The 18,653-nt window shown below is 37.0% G+C and overlaps 1 protein-coding gene across 4 annotated transcripts in view; it reads right to left on the reverse strand.

Annotated features, from left to right (window-relative positions):
* CEP128 (centrosomal protein 128) overlaps positions 1-18,653 on the reverse strand; it is a gene marked incomplete at both ends in the record, with an annotated part of 391,525 nt that overhangs the window by 331,953 nt on the left and 40,919 nt on the right. For all 4 annotated transcript variants that reach the window (XM_079700920.1, XM_079700919.1, XM_079700917.1 and 1 more), the window contains one exon: positions 16,204-16,320. In XM_079700920.1, coding sequence (XP_079557046.1) covers positions 16,204-16,320 — 117 coding nt within the window. The remainder of the gene's footprint in view (positions 1-16,203; positions 16,321-18,653) is intronic.

Genomic DNA, 18,653 nt, shown 5'->3' on the forward strand with positions numbered 1-18,653 from the left:
TAAAGAGAAAGGATACACAGCTTCAGTACAAGATTGAAAAAATAATATAGCAGGGCTGTGACTGCTTCTTTAAATATCAAAACACAACAAAATGGATAACTTATAAAATCAGGAGGGCTACCCTGGTGGCGCAGTGGTTGAGAGTTCGCCTGCCAATGCAGGGGACACGGGTTCGTGCCCCAGTCTGGGAAGATCCCACATGCCGCAGAGCAGCTAGGCCCATGAGCCATGGCCACTGAGCCTGCGCATCCGGAGCCTGTGCTCCGCAACGGGAGAGGCCACAACAGTGAGAGGCCCACGTACCGCAAAAAAAAAAAAAAAAAAAAAAAAAAAAAAAAAAATATCAGGAATAATTACCCAACTGACTTAAAAAATAAAAAGGTTATATTGATATAAACCAAAAAACACTGAAGAAGTTGAAAATCTCAGCCACCAAAAAGACAACAGGTACCGATGATTACATGAGTCAATTTTAACAAACATTCAAGAAATAAACAATCCTTCTCTTAAAAAGCCAGGGAAAAGAAAAAGAAGGAATCTATCTAATTCATTTTATGAGATTAATGTAACCTTGCTTTCAAAACCAAAAAAGGTAATGCAAAGAACATATAACTGATCTCAATCATAAACATAAATATAAACATACTAAAGAAAAGACAAGGAAATTAGTTCAGCAATGTACAAAAAAATAATGTATTATGGCCAAATAAAGTTCTCAGGAATGCAAGGAGAGCTCAGCATCTACTGATAGAGTCAAATGAATTTAAATATTAAAAGAGAAAGACAGCAGCAAGAATATTTGATAAATTTCACAACCCATTCATGGTTTTTTAAAAAATCAACCTCTCTTGGCAACCTACAAATAGAAGGCAATATTCTCTATCTGATAAAGGATAGCACTCAAAACCAGGAGCAAACACCAAACCATAAGGTTAACACTTTAGAAGCATTTCTATAAATATCAGAGTAAAACAAGGATTCTTGCTATCTTTGCTTATATTCAACATTGCATTTGAGTTTCTAGCCAGTGCAATAAAACCACAACAAAAGAAGAATTATAAGGAAAGAAATTAAATTGCCTTTAATTTCAAATGATATGATTAGCTACACAGTAGACAATATGTCAGTAAAGCTACTAACAAATTATAAGAGCTAATAAGATCATTAAGCAAAAATGCTGGATAAAAGAGCCACATACAAAACCAAATGCACTCCTGTATACTACAAATAACCAATCAGAGTTGCAATAAAAGAAAATATCCCCCCCACACAATTAAAAAGAAAAACCATAAGGTACCAAGGAATAAGTCTAAGATGTACGAGATTGTTATAAAGACAATTATAAAACATTATTGAAGAACATTAGAAAACAACTTCTCTTCAAATTAATCTACATACCTAATACAATTACAATCAAAATGCCCGCAGAATTTTTCATGGAACATGACAAGAGACTTTCATTATCATTTACCAAATTATATTGAAAGCTCTAATAATGGAGACAACATGTTATCAGTTCAGGGATAGACAAACAGATCAAAGCACGTAGAACTCAGACAGATATCATGCAACACTGTAAAGCAGAAGTGGCATTTAAACCAGAGGGAAAAGAAGAAATTATTCAGAACGGATGCTGAGGCAACTCATCAGTCACATAAGAAATAACTTAAGACTCCTTCCTCCTGCCATTAAAAAAGTTAAATTCCTGGAAGAAAACTCAAATAATCCAGTATTTTTAAATGAGCAAAATTTATAAACAGGCTATCTGTATAGGCACAAATGAAAACTGCCAGCAAATCTGTGAAAAGATGTTCAAATTCACTAATAGGAAATGCAAATAAGCATAAAAATGAGTTAACACTTAATCCTCATCAGCTTGGCAAAAATTAAAAATAATTATAACCACGATTAATGGTAGGAATGTGGGGAAAAGGGCCACTCTCAGCCATTTTGCTGACAGAAACGTGGAGAGTTAGAACCATTTGGAAAAATAATCTGGTAACATCTATTATAATGAAAGATCTGTCCATGGTAATAAAAGATTAAGTTGGAACAACATCAGCTAGTTGGAGGAATTTCCAGAGAGTACTGATGAGAGAAGAAAGCAAGATGCAGAAATGTATATACAATGTGATCAGTTTTTATTAAAATAAAAACATACCCAAAAAAGCCCCTATATATATATATATATATATATATATATATATATATATATATATACACACAAAGGTGTATATATTAATAGTTTATATGTATCTGTCCAGGATAATTAAGAGCACAAAGAAAAATATAAAGGGATATCTCAGGCTGTTTACACTAGTTCTTTTTTTAGGGAGTAGGGGTAGTGATTGATGGTGAAAAGAACAGAGGGGAAGAAACAGGGAAAAAATGAGCCAAGCAAATAAATAAATAAAGCTGCATTAAAAAAAAGAGGCTGTTTGTACAAGCATTTATGATAGGAACACATTTAGTTATGCATTTATTTAAATTAAATATAAAAAATACTTTTTATACTAAATGCAAACGTTAAAAGAAAACAACCATATGAGAAACAAAATTAGTTAAACATTGGATCAAAACAATGCATCAGGGTCTTCCCTGGTGGTGCAGTGGTTAACAATCTGCCTGCCAGTGCAGGGGACACAGGTTTGAACCCTGGTCCAGGAAGATCCCACATGCTGTGGAGCAACTAAGCCCGTGTGCCACAACTACTAAGCCTGCGCTCTACAGCCCGTGAGCCACAACTACTGAGCCTGCATGTCACAACTACTGAAGCCCATGCACCTAGAGCCCGTGCTCCGCAGCAAGAGAAGCCACCACAATGAGAAGACCGTGCACCGTGACGAAGAGTAGCCCCTGCTCGCTGCAACTAGAGAAAGCCCGTGCACAGCAACGAAGACCCAATGCAGCCAAAAATAAAATTAAATAAATAAATAAATTTATTTTTAAAAACCAATGCATCAGTATGGTCACTACTTAAAGAATTCAACAAATATTTATTAAGAGCCTACTATGTTAAATGCTAGAAATAAAAAATTCTCAAAACAAGTACAATTAAAAGCGACAATACATCAAGAAATGGTAATTAACAGTAATAATCTGAGACTAAAAATCTCCCCTCACATAGTATATATTACCAGAAACTGAAGAGTGAAAAGAAAAAAAGCCATCTTTGCAGAAGAAGGAGAAAAATAGTCAATGGGATTAAGGTTCAGTAAAAGAATAAAAATCGTGACTCAAAATAAGGCCCAAATTTCTTCTACACACACAGTTTCACCCCCTAAAGAATAAACACTAGAGCATAAGTTCTTGAATTTTCCCTTGTTACGCACGTTCTCCTACAGAGTAGTACATGTGTGGTTGTTCTGGTGTGATACTCAGTGCTTTCAGCCCCTTGTTAGTCTGGGGCCCTGTGTGTCACCCTGCCTGGGTCACTCTCTGCCTATTATACTCCACCTGGTCACCTAAGCCTGACAAAGGACTGAATTATACAGCTCATATCACAACAATTGCGAAACTGAGGTGCCTCCTCCAAGCTTTCCTTGTTCTTTCCACAGAACTTGTGTTTTATTTTTAAACTCTCCTTTACTTGTAAATTCCACTGTTTTTTCTCAACGTCCAGGGAGGCTATTGGTATGGTCAATGTGAGGGTGACTTAATGTGCACTTATAAAAAAAGTATCTAATAATATCAGTGGGGAAAGGGAAGCTTATACTATGAAGTAAATATGTGAAAATGTGGGGCATACCTACAAAAGTTTTGCAATTCATCCTTGGAAAGGTAATTGAAGGGAGTCTAAAATCTAGCAGACTCAGAAAGGCCTCCATAATTCCAAATCAAGTAGGGGAGTCTCTAAAGGAAGAGTGGGAGAAAGGGTTAAGGAGGCCATGTTAAAACATTTAGCAGACTAGGATCTCCTCTGAACTGGCTCAGAAGTCTCAAGGGAGATGGTAAAGCTATTAAGAGGACATTAGGAAAACATTCTTGGCTTCAATGGAAGCTTCTCCCTTAATGAGTCCAAACTAAATACATTAATAAACAGTACGCAAGGCTTTTCTTAGTTGAAGTAGCCATATCAGTCAGCATCTCTGGAGCCACAATGACATTTCTGGGAAGGAACGAATAGCTATTTGTTCATTAGGTTTTTCACAATTGATATAGATGCCAAAAGATGAAGGAAAATACTGGGGGGAAAATATCTATCAATTAATTTTTCTGTATATGGCCTTATTTTATTGACGAGACTCACATAATCTGGTTTTCTATCAGAGCACAGACTGAAAACCACTAAGCCTAGCTCCCACATTACACTGAATTCCTCACTTAGTCTTCACTATCTTCTATTAAGATTCCATGCCCTGCCTGCCCTATGGGTTTCTCCATGAAACAGTTTTAAACCTTAAGGAACCTGATTCACTTTAGACTATATGCAAGCATGGAATATTCTTGGTGGGGGAAGATCAGGGAACTAGTATTTTAATATGCTACAAAATGCTCTGAAAAACATATACACCCAGCATTTATCTCATGTTTTTCATTTTATGGAATTCAATAGAAAATGAACAAATAACATTCAATTTATAAGAAACAGCTAATAAGAAAAACAAGTCAGGAATCCCCAAGATGCCATAGTCAAGAGTTAGAAATGTTATCTAAGATTTATGTAAATTCTGTACCAGCAAAAGAGTTCTGATTTGGGCTTACTGTCTAATAAATACCTCTTTCATGTCCGTTCCTACCTCACGCCGCTAAATTTAACTAATCAAAGTTACCTTACTATCAAGTGTCTGATCAAAAGGGATTTGTAATATGACAAATGTACCCTAATGTTAAACAAACACTTTATTGTTTTCACACTGGTTCAACAAGGAAAGACTGATGGTTACAGGCTTAATATTTGAATGCAATTAGTAAAAGTTCAGAGAACAACCATTCAAACTTTAAAAGAGCTATATGAGTGGTGCTGGGAAAATTGGACAGCTACCTGTAAAAGAATGAAATTTGAACATTCTCTAACACCATACACAAAAATAAACTCAAAATGGATTAAAGACCTAAATGTATTGGGTTGACCAAAAAGTGCATTTGTTTTTTTCTGTAAGATGGCTCCAGTAGCACTTAGTTGTCTTTAACTTCATTCGAAACAATTTTGTTAGATTGTATTGTGACAGCTGTCATATCAGTGTGCATTTTAAAACAAACACACCAAAACTAGTGAATTTTTGTGTAGCCATTTTAATACTGAAGATGAAAGAAAAAAAGCAATGTTTTCGGCCTATTATAATTTATTATTTCAAGAAAGGTAAAAATGCAACTGAAGCACAAAAAAAGATTTGTAGTGTATGGACAAGGCACTGTGACTAAGTGAACATGCCCAAAGTGGTTTGCGAAGTTCCGTGCTGGAGATTTCTCACTGGATGATGCTCCAGGGTCGGGTAGACCAGTTGAAGTTGATAGCGATCAAATAGAGACATTTATAGAGAACACTCAACGTTACACCACGTGGGAGATAGCTCACGTACTCAAAATATCCAAATCAAGCGTTGAAAATCATTTGCACCAGCTTGGTTATGTTAACTGCTTTGATGTTTGGGTTCCACATAAGCTAAGCGAAAAAAACCTTCTTGACCGTATTTCCACATGTGATTCTCTACTTAAACATAACGAAAATGTTCCGTTTTTAAAACAAATTGTGATGGGCGATGAAAAGTGGATACTGTACAACAATGTGGAATGGAAGAGATGGTGGGGCAAGTGAAATGAACCACCACCAGCCACACCAAAGGCCGGTCTTCATCCAAAGAAGTTGATTTTGTGTATATGGTAGGAATGGAAGGGAGTCCTCTATTATGAGCTTTTTCCGGAAAACCAAACGATTAATTCCAACAAGTACTGCTCCCAATTAGACCAACTGAAAGCAGCACTCGACGAAAAGCGTCTGGAATTAGTCAACAGAAAACGCATAATCTTCCATCAGGATACCGCAAGACAACATGTTTTTTGATGACCAGACAAAAACTGTTACAGCTTGGCTGGGAAGTTCTGATTCATCTGCCATATTCACCAGACATTGCACTTTCAGACTGCCATTTATTTCGGTCTTTACAGAATTCTCTTAATGGAAAAAGTGCCAATTTCCTGGAAGACTGTAAAAGGCACCTGGAACAGTTCTTTGCTCAAAAAGATAAAACATTTTAGGAAGATGGAATTATGAAGCTGCCTGAAAAAATGGCAGAAGGTAGTGGAACAAAATGGTGAATCCGTTGTTCAATAAAGTTCTTGGTGAAAATGAAAAATGTGTCTTTCATTTTTACTTTAAAAACCAAAGGAACCATTTGTTCAACCCAATAGGAACAGATACTCTAAAATTCCTAGAGGAAAACTTAGGCAATACACTCTTTCACATAAATCACAGCAATATTTTTTTGGATCTGCCTCCTAGAGTAATGGAAATAAAGGCAAAAATAAACTAATGGGACCTAATTAAACTTAAAAGCTTTTGCACAACAAAGGAAACCATAAACAAAACAAAAAGATAACCTATGGAATGGGAGAAAATATTTGCAAAGGATGCAACCAACAGGGGATTATTTTCCAAAATATACAAACTGCTCATACAGCTCAATATCAAAAAAACAAACAACCCAATCAAAAAATGGGCAGAAGACCTAAAGAGACATTTCTCCAAGGAAGACAAACAGATTACCTACAGACACATGAAAAGATGCTCAACAACACTAATTATTAGAGAAATGCAAATCAAAACTACAATGAGGTATCACCTCATCCCAGTCAGAATGGCCATCATCAAAAAGTCTACAAATAATAAATGCTGGATAGAATGTGGAGAAAAAGGAACCCTCTTACATTGTTGGTGGGAATGTAAATTGGTACCGCCACTATGAAGAACAGTATGGAGGTTCCTTAAAAAACTAAAAGTAGCATTACCATATGGTCCTGCAATGCCACTCTTTCCATATATCTGGAAAAGACAAAAACTCTAATTTGAAAAGATATATGCACCCCAATGTTCAAAGCAGCATTATTTACAATAGCCAAGACATAGAAGCAACCTAAATGTCCATCAAGATGTGGTACATATATACAATGGAATATTACTCAACCATAAAGAAGAATGAAATAATGCCATTTGCAGCAACATGGATGGAACTAAAGATTACTGTACTAAGTGAAGTAAGTCTGAGAAAGATAAATATCACCTGATATCACTTATATGTGGAATCTAAAAAAGAAAAATGATACAAATGAACTTATTTACAAAACAGAAATAAACTCACAGACATAGAAAACCAACTTTTGGTTACCAAAGGGAAAAGGGGGTAGAGGAGGCATAAATTAGGAGTTTCGGATTAACAGATACACAGTACTATATACAAAATAGATAAACAATAAAGTCCTGCTGTATAGCACAGGGAACTATATTTAATATCTTGTAATAACCTATAATGGAAAATAATCTGAAAAAAATACATATATATATATATAACTGAATCACTTTGCTGTACACCAGAAACTAACAAAACATTGTAAATCAACTATACCTTAGTTAAAAATATAGAGAAAGATATAATTCTTAAAAGTTACGTGAAAAGAATATTATTGCACAACTAATAAAATATTCATCTCTCTAAAGAGACCTCTACTGAGAAAAGAAAACAATGTTGTTTAAAATGTGATATATGAGTTCTGAAGGCCAGGGAAGGCCCTCACCAAGTTAAGAAAATCTGACATTCATGTGCCACCAGTAGCACATAAGTAGTTGAGCTTCACCATAGGAAGTGGATTCCAGAGCATGTGCTTAGCCCTTTTCCTTAGACCAGGAAGAAAGAAAAGAAGGAGAAGAAAAAAACAAACAGAAAAGAGTGAACAATTCTTTAACAACTCTAAACAAGAAAAGGAGAGTGGCTTTCCCTCAACCAATTTCCAATGACTAATACTGTGATTTTCATTAAATGGGAACAGATAAAGCTCCGAGGACCTAAGAACCTCATTAGATCACTAAAAAGAAGCAAGTTTTATTAGCCAAAACCACAGATTGCCACTCTATAATACATTATACCTAGAAATCTCCAACATTCTGGAATTTTTAATGATTACTCCTAATTAAGAGATTAAGACTTTTGAATGTCATAATTTTCACTAACATTGAATTATACATTTTAGGGAGGCAGGAGAACATAGTGGCTAAAAGTTGAGGCTTACTTACTCACCTACAGATTCAATTTTTCACCATAGCCAGAAACAAAATATATAAATTACTATTATCATACAGTATAGATATAGCCATAAGTATTTTTTAATATCAAAAAGAAAGTAAAGTATTTTCTCTCTTTAAATGTGACCTTTCCAGAACAGTCTAAGCCACTTAACTTGTGAGTAGGAAAATGCATCAGGCTAAATTAATCCTTTCCAGTTTCCACTGCACTGTTTAATCCAAAACCACCTATTAAAAGCATATAGGTCACCACTTATATTAAAGTGACAAAATATGAAATTAAACATTTCTTATCAATAGCGATCCTCTATTGTACTGTCAGAGATGGAATTCCAAATCACTGCTCAAGCTTTTAGTCAAATTGACAATTACAATGCAAATATTCAGGCTCTGGTTTCTCAAGAATAGGGGTGGGAAGCAATCTTCCTCTCCCCCTTTCTTTGTAATTTTGTGCATTCTGCAAAGCGAGTAGAATATAAGCATGGAAAATTTCTCTAATTTTCTCTCGCAAAAAAGAACAATTGTCATTTCAGTACTATTCTTATGCTCACCAGATGCAATGTGCTTTGAGAACAAATGTATAAAAATCAAGGTTTAAAAAAAAGGCTACCCACATGCTGTATCTAATTATTCAACAAAGTATCCTCTTCAAAGTAATTACCAACTAACAAGGGTATGCTTCCTTTTGTGAAATGGAGGAAAATGGAATTTTAGACAGATCTGCTTTTGTTTTCTGTCAGCTTACATTATAATTTCAGGTTTGCAATTTTTGTTCCTAATTTTCAATTGGCATGTCTCCTAATACATAAAAAAAAATTTTAATCTGTCAATTTAAAAGGGTTAATGATCTTCAAGCACACATAACTGCATCTGTAGAACACCACTTTTAGAGAAAACCACTTCGTAAAAGAAAAAAACGTTCCATTTGTTTTTAAATCTTTTGGTTTTCTTGTTGTTTCTAATTTTTTACACTTTATAAATCTAAGAAACATTTAAAAGGAATCTCACAAGTTTTCTAGGACAGTTATAAAACATAAACAATATAATGAGAATTCACAAACCTATACCAATAATAATGAATGAATGAATGAGTGGAGAAAAAGATAAGCCCTTCCTCACAGTAGGAATCCAACTAATAAATGTGAAAGGAATGACAGAATATTTTTTAAATCACTGTTTAGTAACACCTATAGCAGTAACTGTTTCACAAAAGAATCATTAATAGCTGCTAAAATTTGTAGGTGAAAATTTGATGAGAAATAAGCAATTTTCAAGTTTTAAAGAGCCTGCCCATAAGACAAATAATTTAAAAGGCATAATATAATAACTTCACAGTAGAGAAACCTGGCAAGCAACACCTTAACCAATGTTCAGTTTTTACCAGTACTGGGACAAATCAACACTACATTCCCTCTGATATGATATCCTGGGAAAAACGCAACAACAATTCTCCGGGTTTCCTGCCAAAAGCCTATAACCTAATCTAGTCATGAGGAAAAAACTCAACAAACCTAAAACAAAAGACATTCTACAAAATAACTGGCTAGTACTCTGCAAAACTGTCAAGGTTATGAATGACAAAGAAAAACTGAAAACCTGTTCCAGATTAAAGGAGACTAAAGAGACATGATGGTCAAATGCTATATGTAATTCTGTATTGTATCTTGGACCAGAAAAGAACTTTAAGTGGCAAAATTAGAATAAAACCTATAGGTTGGGGGGTGCTTCAAGATGGCGGAGGAGTAAGATGTGGAGATCATCTTCCTCCCCACAAATACATCAAAAATACATCTACATGTGGAACAACTCCTACAGAACACCCACTGAACACTGGCAGAAGACCTCAGGCCTCCCAAAAGGCAAGAAACTCCCCACGTACCTGGGTAGGGCAAAAGAAAAAAGAAAAAACAGAGACAAAAGAATAGGGATGGGACCTGCACCAGTGGCAGGGAGCTGTGAAGGAGGAAAGGTTTCCACACACTAGGAAGGCCCTTCGCGGGCGGAGACGGCAGGTGGCGGAAGGGGAAAGCTTTGGAGCCGCGGAGGACAGCGCAGCACAGGGTGCAGAGGGCAAAGCGGAGAGATTCCCGCACAGAGGTTCGGTGCCGACCAGCACCCACCAGCCTGAGGCTTGTCTGTTCACCCGCTGGGGCGGGTGGGGGTTAGGAACTGAGGCTCAGGCTTCAGAGGTCAGACCGCAAGGAGAAGACTGGGGTTGGCTGCGTAAACACAGCCTGAAGGGGGCTAGTGCACCACAGCTAGCCGAGAGGGAGTCCAGGAAAAAGTCTGGAACTGTCTAAGAGTCAAGAGACCATTGTTTCGGGGTGGGCGAGGAAAGGGGATTCAGAGCACCACCTAAATGAGCTTCGGAGACAGGCGCGAGCCACGGCTATCAGTGTGGACACCAGAGATGGGCATGAAACACTAACGCTGCTGCTGCAGCCACCACAAATCCTGTGTGCAAGCACAGGTCACTATCCACACCTCCCCTCCTGGGAGCCTGTGCAGCCTGCCACTGCCAGGGTCCCATGATCCAGGGACAACTTCCCTGGGAGAACACACAGCGTGCCCCAGGCTGTTGCAACATCATGCCAGCCTCTGCCTCCACAGGCTCGCCCTGCATTCCATACCCCTCCCTCCTCCCGGCCTAAGTGAGCCAGAGGCCCCCAATCAGCTGCTACTTTAACCCCCTCCTGTGTGGGCAGGGAACAGACACCCTTAGGCAACCTACACACAGAGGTGAGGCCAAAACCAAAGCTGAACCCCAGGAGCTGTGCAAACAAAGAAGAGAAAGGGAAATTACTCCGAGAAGCTTCAGGAGCAGTGGATTAAATCCCCAGAGTCAACTTGATGTACCCTGCATCTGTGGAATAGCTGAATAGACAACGAGTCATCCCAAAAGTAGGCGGTGGACTTTGGGAGCAACTGTAGACTTGGGGTTTGCTGTCTGTGACTGCCTTGTTTCTGATTTTTATGTTTGTTGTAGTATAGTTTTTAGCACTTGATATCACTGGTGGATTTGTTTATTGCTTTGGTTGCTCTCTTCTTTCTTTACTTCTTTTTTAATGTTTTTATGTTAATAATTATTTTACTTTAATTATTTTATATTTTTTAATATTTTTAATATATTTTTTATTTCTTCTTTCTCTTTTTCTCCCTCTTCTTCTGAGCTGTGTGGTTGACAGGGTCTTGGTGCTCCAGCCTGCTGTCAGGCCTGAGCCTCTGAGGTGGGAGAGCCAAGTTAAGGACACTGGGCCATGAGAGACCTCCAGACCCCATGTAATATTAATTGGCAAGAGCTCTCCCAGAGATCTCCATCTCAAGGCTAAGACCCAGCTCTACTCAACAGCCAGCAAACTCCAGTGCTGGACACCCCATGCCAAACAACTAGCAAGATAGGAGCACAACCCCACCCATTAGCAGAGAGGCTGCCTAAAATCATACCAAGTTCACAGACACCCCAAAACACACCACCGGATGTGGCCCTGCCCAGCAGAAAGACAAGATCGAGCCCCACCCAACAGAATACAGGTACCAGTCCCCTGCACCAGGAACCCTTCACAAGCCCCTGAACCAACCTTACCCACTGGGGGCAGACACCAAAAACAAAGGGGAACTATGAACCTGTAGACTGAGAAAAGGAGACACAAAACACACTAAGTTAAGCAAAATGAGAAGACAGAGAAACACATAGCAGAAGAAGGAGCAAGGTAAAAACCCACCAAACAAGAAACAAGAAAAATCTCAAATAAACAACCTAAACTTATACCTAAAGCAATTAGAGAACAAAAATCCCACAAAATTAGCAGAAAGAAAGAAATCATAAAGATCAGATCAGAAATAAATGAAATAGAAACAAAGAAAACAAGAGCAAAGATCAATAAAAAACTAAAAGCTGGTTTTTTGAGAAGATAAACAAAATTGATAAACCATTAGCCAGATTCATCAAGAAAAAAAGGGAGAAGACTCAAATCAATAGAATTAGAAATGAAAAAGGAGAAGTAACAACTGACACTGCAGAAATACAAAGGATCGTGAGAGATTACTACAGGCAACTGTATGCCAATAAAATGGACAACCTCGAAGAAATGGACTAGTTCTTAGAAAAGCACAAGCTTCCGAGACTGAACCAGGAAGAAATAGAAAATATAAACAGACCAATCAAGCACTGAAATTGAAACTGTGATTAAAACTCTTCCAACAAACAAAAGCCCAGGACCAGATGGCTTCACAGGTGAATTCTGTCAAACATTTAGAGAAGAGCTAACACCCATCCTTCTCAAACTCTTCCAAAATATAGCAGATGGAGGAACACTCCCAAACTCATTCTACAAGGCCACCATCACCCTGATACCAAAATCAGACAAAGATCTCACAAAAAAAGAAAATTACAGACCAATATCACTGATGAATATCGATGAAAAAATCCTCAACAAAATACTAGCTAATAGAATACAACAGCACATTAAAAGGATCATCATACACCATGATCAAGTGGGGTTTATCCCAGGAATGCAAGGATTCTTCAATATTCGCAAATCAATCAATGTGATAAAACATATTAACAAACTGAAGGAGAAACACCATATGATCACCTCAATAGATGCAGAAAAAGCTTGACAAAATTCAACACCCATTTATGATAAAAACTCTCCAGAAAGTAGGCATAGAGGGAACTTACCTCAACATAATAAAGGCCATATATGATAAACCCACAGCCAACATCGTTCTCAATGGTGAAAAACTGAAACCATTTCCTTTAAGATCAGGAACAAGACATGGTTGCCCACTCTTACCACTATTATTCAGCATAGATTTAGAAGTTTTAGCCACAGCAGTCAGAGAAGAAAAAAGAAATAAAAGGGATCCAAATGGGAAAAGAAGTAAAACTGTCACTGTTTCCAGATGACATGATACTATACATACAGAATCCTAAAGATGCTACCAGAAAACTACTAGAGCTAATCAATGAATTTGGTAAAGTAGCAGGATACAAAATTAATACACAGAAATCTCTTGCATTCCTCTACACTAATGATGAAAAATCTGAAAGTGAAATTAAGGAAATACTCCCATTTACCACTGCAACAAAAAGAATAAAATACCTAGGAATAAACCTACCTAAGGAGACAAAAGACCTGTATGCAGAAAACTTTAAGACACTGATGAAAGAAATTAAAGATGATACAAACAGATGGAGAGATATACCATGTTCTTGGATGGGAAGAATCAACATTGTGAAAATGACTCTACTACCCAAAGCTCTCTATAGATTCAATGCAATCCCTATCAAACTACCACTAGCATTTTTCACAGAACTAGAACAAAAAATTTCACAACTTGTATGGAAACACAAAAGACCCCGAATAGCCAAAGCAATCTTGAGAAAGAAAAACGGAGCTGGAGGAATCAGGCTCCCAGACTTCAGACTATACTACAAAGCTACAGTAATCAAGACAATATGGTACTGGCAGAAAAACAGAAACATAGATCAATGGAACAGGATAGAAAGCCCAGAGATAAACCAACACACATATGGTCACCTTATCTTTGAAAGGAGGCAAGAATTTACAATGTAGAAAAGACAGCCTCTTCAATAAGTGGTGCTGGGAAAACTGGGCAGCTATATGTAAAAGAATGAAATTAGAACATGTCCTAAGACCACACACAAAAATACGCTCAAAATGGATTAAAGACCTAAATATAAGGCCAGACATTATAAAACTCGTAGAGGAAAACATAGGCAGAACACTCTATGACATAAATCACAGCAAGATCCTTTTTGACCCACCTCTTAGGCAAATGGAAAAAAATAAATAAATAAACAAATGGGACCTAGTGAAACTTACAAGCTTCTCCACAGCAAAGGAAACCATAAACAAGACGAAAAGACAACCCTCAGAATGGGAGAAAACATTTGCAAACGAAGCAACTGACAGGATTTTTCTCCAAACTTTACAAGCAGCTCATGCAGCTCAAGATCAAAAAAACAAACAACCCAATCCAAAAATGGGCAGAAGACCTAAACTGACATTCCTCCAAAGAAGATATACAGATTGCCAACAAACACATGAAAGGATGCTCAACATCACTAATCATTAGAGAAATGCACATCAAAACCACAATGAGGTATCACCTCACAACAGTAAGAATGGCCATCATCAAAAAATCTACAAACAGTAAATCCTGGAGAGGGTGTGGAGGAAAGCAAACCCTCTTGCACTGTTGGTGGGAATGTAAATTGATACAGCCACTATGGAGAGTAGTATGGAGGTTCCTTAAAAAACTTAAAATAGAACTATCATGTGACCCAGCAATCCCACTACTGGGCATATACCCTGAAAAAAACATAATTCAAAAAGAGACATGTACGACAATGTTTATTGCAGCACTATTTACAATAGCCAAGACATGGAAGCAACCTAAGTGTCCATCGACAGACGAATGGATAAAGATGTGGCACATATATACAATGGAATATTACTGATCCATAAAAAGAAACAAAATTGAGTTATTTGTAGTGAGGTGGATGGATATAGAGTCTCTCATACAGAGTGAAGTAAGTCAGAAAGAGAAAAACAAATACCGTATGTTAACACATATATGTGGAATCTAAAAAAAGAAAAAAAAAAGGTTCTGATGAACCTAGGGGCAGGACAGGAATAAAGACGCAGACATACAGAATGGACTTGAGGATATGGGGAGGGGGAAGGGTAAGACGGCATGAAGTGACAGAGTTGCATTGACATATATACACGACCAAATGTAAAACAGATAGCTAACGGGAAGCAGCCACATAGCACAGGGAGATCGGCTCTGTGCTTTGTGACCACCTAGAGGGGTGGGATAGGGAGGGTGGGAGGGAGACTCAAGAGGGAGGGGATATGGAGATATATGCATACATATAGCTGATTCACCCTGTTATACAGCACAAACTAACGCAACATTGTAAAGCAATTATACTCCAATAAAGATGTAAGATAAATTAAAAAATTAAAAATTTAAAAAACCTATGTTAAATCATAGTATTGATCCAATGTTAATTTCCTTTGACTACAGAAGAGAATGTACACACCATATTATTTAGATTTAAAAGTATTTACATCATGTCAGCAACTAGCTCAAAAAATGTTTAGATATACATATATATGGAGATACATATATAAAACAATAAAGCAAGTCTGGTAAAATATGAATACTGGGGTAATTGAGGTAAAGGATATACAGAAATCCTTTGTTCTAATTATTCAACTTCTTCATAAGTCTAAAATTTCGAAATAAAAATGTTACCTAAAGTGTAAGTAACCTCCGTTTTGAATTGGTTTGATGATAGTCTAGGCCAGGGATCCGCAAACTTTTTCTATAAAGGGCCAGTCAATACTAATTTTAAGCTTTGTGGGCCATATGGTCTTTTTCACAACATCTCAACTCTGCCGTCGTGTCCCAAAAGCGCCCACAGACAAACTGAAAATGAATGGGAGTGGCTGCGTTTCAATAAAACTTTATTTACAAAAATTGTCAATGGGACAGATTCAGCCCATAGGTCAGTTTGTTTACCCCTGGTCTAGTTCACACCAAAGAAAATTAATCCAAATAATTATACTTCCAGTTAACATGTATTCAGCACATGCTAGACACTACATTAAGTGCTTTACCCACATTAACTTATTTATCCCTGCACCAATGTGATCAAGTAAATACTATTATTATTTCCATTTTCCACATAGGAAATGGGCCTAGAGAAATGAAGGAACTTGCCCAAGGTCACACAGCCAGTAAGGTGTAGACTCTGGGTTTGAACCAGGTAGGCTTGTCTTCACACAATGAACTATAACCAATATGCTATACTTCTACAGACTGAACTATACTTTCACATGCAACAACTAAGGAACTATAACCATTTTAACAATAGCTAAATAACCACCAAAACTCAAGATTTACATTCCGAGAAGGTATTTTTCACAAACCTCCTGTAGCTGCAAAGAAATAAGTCCCAGTTGATCCTGCCGTCTTTCCACCAGCTCTCTTTCCGTACGCATCTCTCTTTCTATTTCCTGAAGCCGTCGTTCTACCCGATCTGAAACCTTAACATGAATAAAGAGAAAAGTGAGATTACAGAACTGTTAGGCAAAAAAAGACTAAAACTGAAGAGATATTTTACTCCAGATACACTATCGCCTAAAGCATTTAAGATTGGCTTATTTGTAGAATCCTTTATAATGACACTATTATAAAAGAGGTCACAAAAAAATTGACTAGAAGTTGCAATAGTAAACAGTCATTAGTCTCCAATTAATCCAAACCTGGATCCCAATAAAGGACTTAAATTTTCCAAAGTAGAATATAATATGTCAAAAGATCAGAGTTAAAAGTAATAAACTAGAAAAGAGTGCCCTCTGGTGAGTTAGAAGAAAAATACCAATTTTGCCTACAACTGCATTTATTACTCTATTAATGATAAACTGTTCTATCTATTTAGTTCTTTTTCATTTTAATTATCTATAAGCATGAACTGCCTAGGAAGGTTTTGATGTTTATATGCATCAAATAATTGAAAGGGCTTGTCAATCTTTGCTACTATGATCTGCTAAAAATAAACCAGCTGTGAAAGATCAAAAACTAAAGTCAAACTGCAAAGTGTTTAATTGGGACTCTCTAAAATAAACTTGAAAGAATTTTCTCTCTGATGCAAGATCTTCCTTGCTAAAAGTTGTGCAAATGCAAACACACTTCAGGAGCATCACTATACAGTCCCCTAAATAAAATATACACTATTTGACTATTTGTGTATATTTCAGGGAGGAGGTACAGTAGATAGAAAAGAAGCAATAAATACAACCCTGTTATAAGAAATCTTTTGCCATAAATTCTATAGAGTCAAGAAAGGTCCTGGTCACAAGGGATCTTACTGGGGCAAGAGGAATGTTCTAAACTGGATTATGGTGATAGCTGCACAACCCTGTACTTCACTAAAAATCACTGAATTTTACACTTAAAGCAGATTAATTTTATGGTAAATTACACCTCAAGTCAGGTTGTTTTTTAAAAAGACATTGGTAAACATAAGTTTAATTAGTCAATAAAGGCTGAGCAAAAATATTCCATCAAAAAATTAGCAGTTAACATTTACTAAGACTGGTAAGTCTTGGGTTTCCAACTTTGAGTGCTGAAAAGTGATTAAGATGTTTACTATGATATTCACAGTGCTTTACTAAAACGTCAAAATACCCTTCAGCATCAAGCTTCTAATTTATCCTAACAATCAACCCTAATATCCCAACAATTTACTATTGCCTCTGAAATAAAAGCAGTACCCGCTGTTATAGAAAACAATATTATAAATAAATACTGAAAAATAAAAAGTTAATTCATTCCATTTTTACAAAAGGGAAATATATCGTTCACTCAATATAAAAAGTAATTAATAGCAACACTTATCAAAAATAAATAACAGGGGGCTTCCCTGGTGGCGCAGTGGTTGAGAGTCCACCTGCCGATGCAGGGGACACGGGTTCGTGCCCTGGTCCGGGAAGATCCCACATGCCGTGGAGCGGCTAGGACCATGAGCCATGGCCGCTGAGCCTGCGTCTCTGGAGCCTGTGCTCCGCAACGGGAGATGTCACAACAGTGAGAGGCCCGCATACCACAAAAAAAATTAAAATAATAAATAAATAAATAAATAACAGGGAACAACCTCAAGCACATTAGGATGGCTATTAACAAAAATACAGAAAACAAGTGCTGGGGAGGCTGCAGGGGAACTGAAACCCTGGTGCACTGGTGGTGGTTTGTAATAGTGGGCGGCCGCTATGGAGAAGAGTGTGGTAGTTCCTTAAAAAATAAAAACAAAGGTACCATATGATCCAGCAATTCCATTTCTAGGCATATGCCTAAAAGAACTGAAATCAGGGTCTCAAAGAGATATATGCACACACCCATGTTCAAAGCAGCATCATCCACAATAGCCAAAATGTGGAAGCAACTCAAGTGTTCATTGACAGATAAATGGATAAACCAAATGTGGTTTACACGTACAATGGAATATTATCCAGCCTTAAAAAGGAAGACATCCTTACACTTGCTACAACATGAGTGAATCTTGAAGGCCTTATGCTAAGTGAGATCCAATCACAAAAAGGCAAATACTGTATCATTCCACTTATATCAGGTATGTAGAATAGTCATATCCATAGAAACAGAAAATAGAATGGTAGTTGCCAGGGGCTGGGGGAAGGGGGAATAGGTAGTTGTTTAATGGGTGTAGTTTCAGTTTTGTAAGATTAAAAGAGTTCTGTATTTGGTTGCACAACCACGTGAAGGTACATAACACTACTAAACTGAACACTTAAAAATGGATAAGATGGTAAATTTTAGGTTATATGTATTTCACAATTAAAAATAAACAAACAAATATAGA

The sequence above is a fragment of the Hyperoodon ampullatus genome (assembly GCF_949752795.1).
Source record: "Hyperoodon ampullatus genome assembly, chromosome: 3".
Classification (NCBI taxonomy): Eukaryota; Metazoa; Chordata; class Mammalia; order Artiodactyla; family Ziphiidae; genus Hyperoodon; species Hyperoodon ampullatus.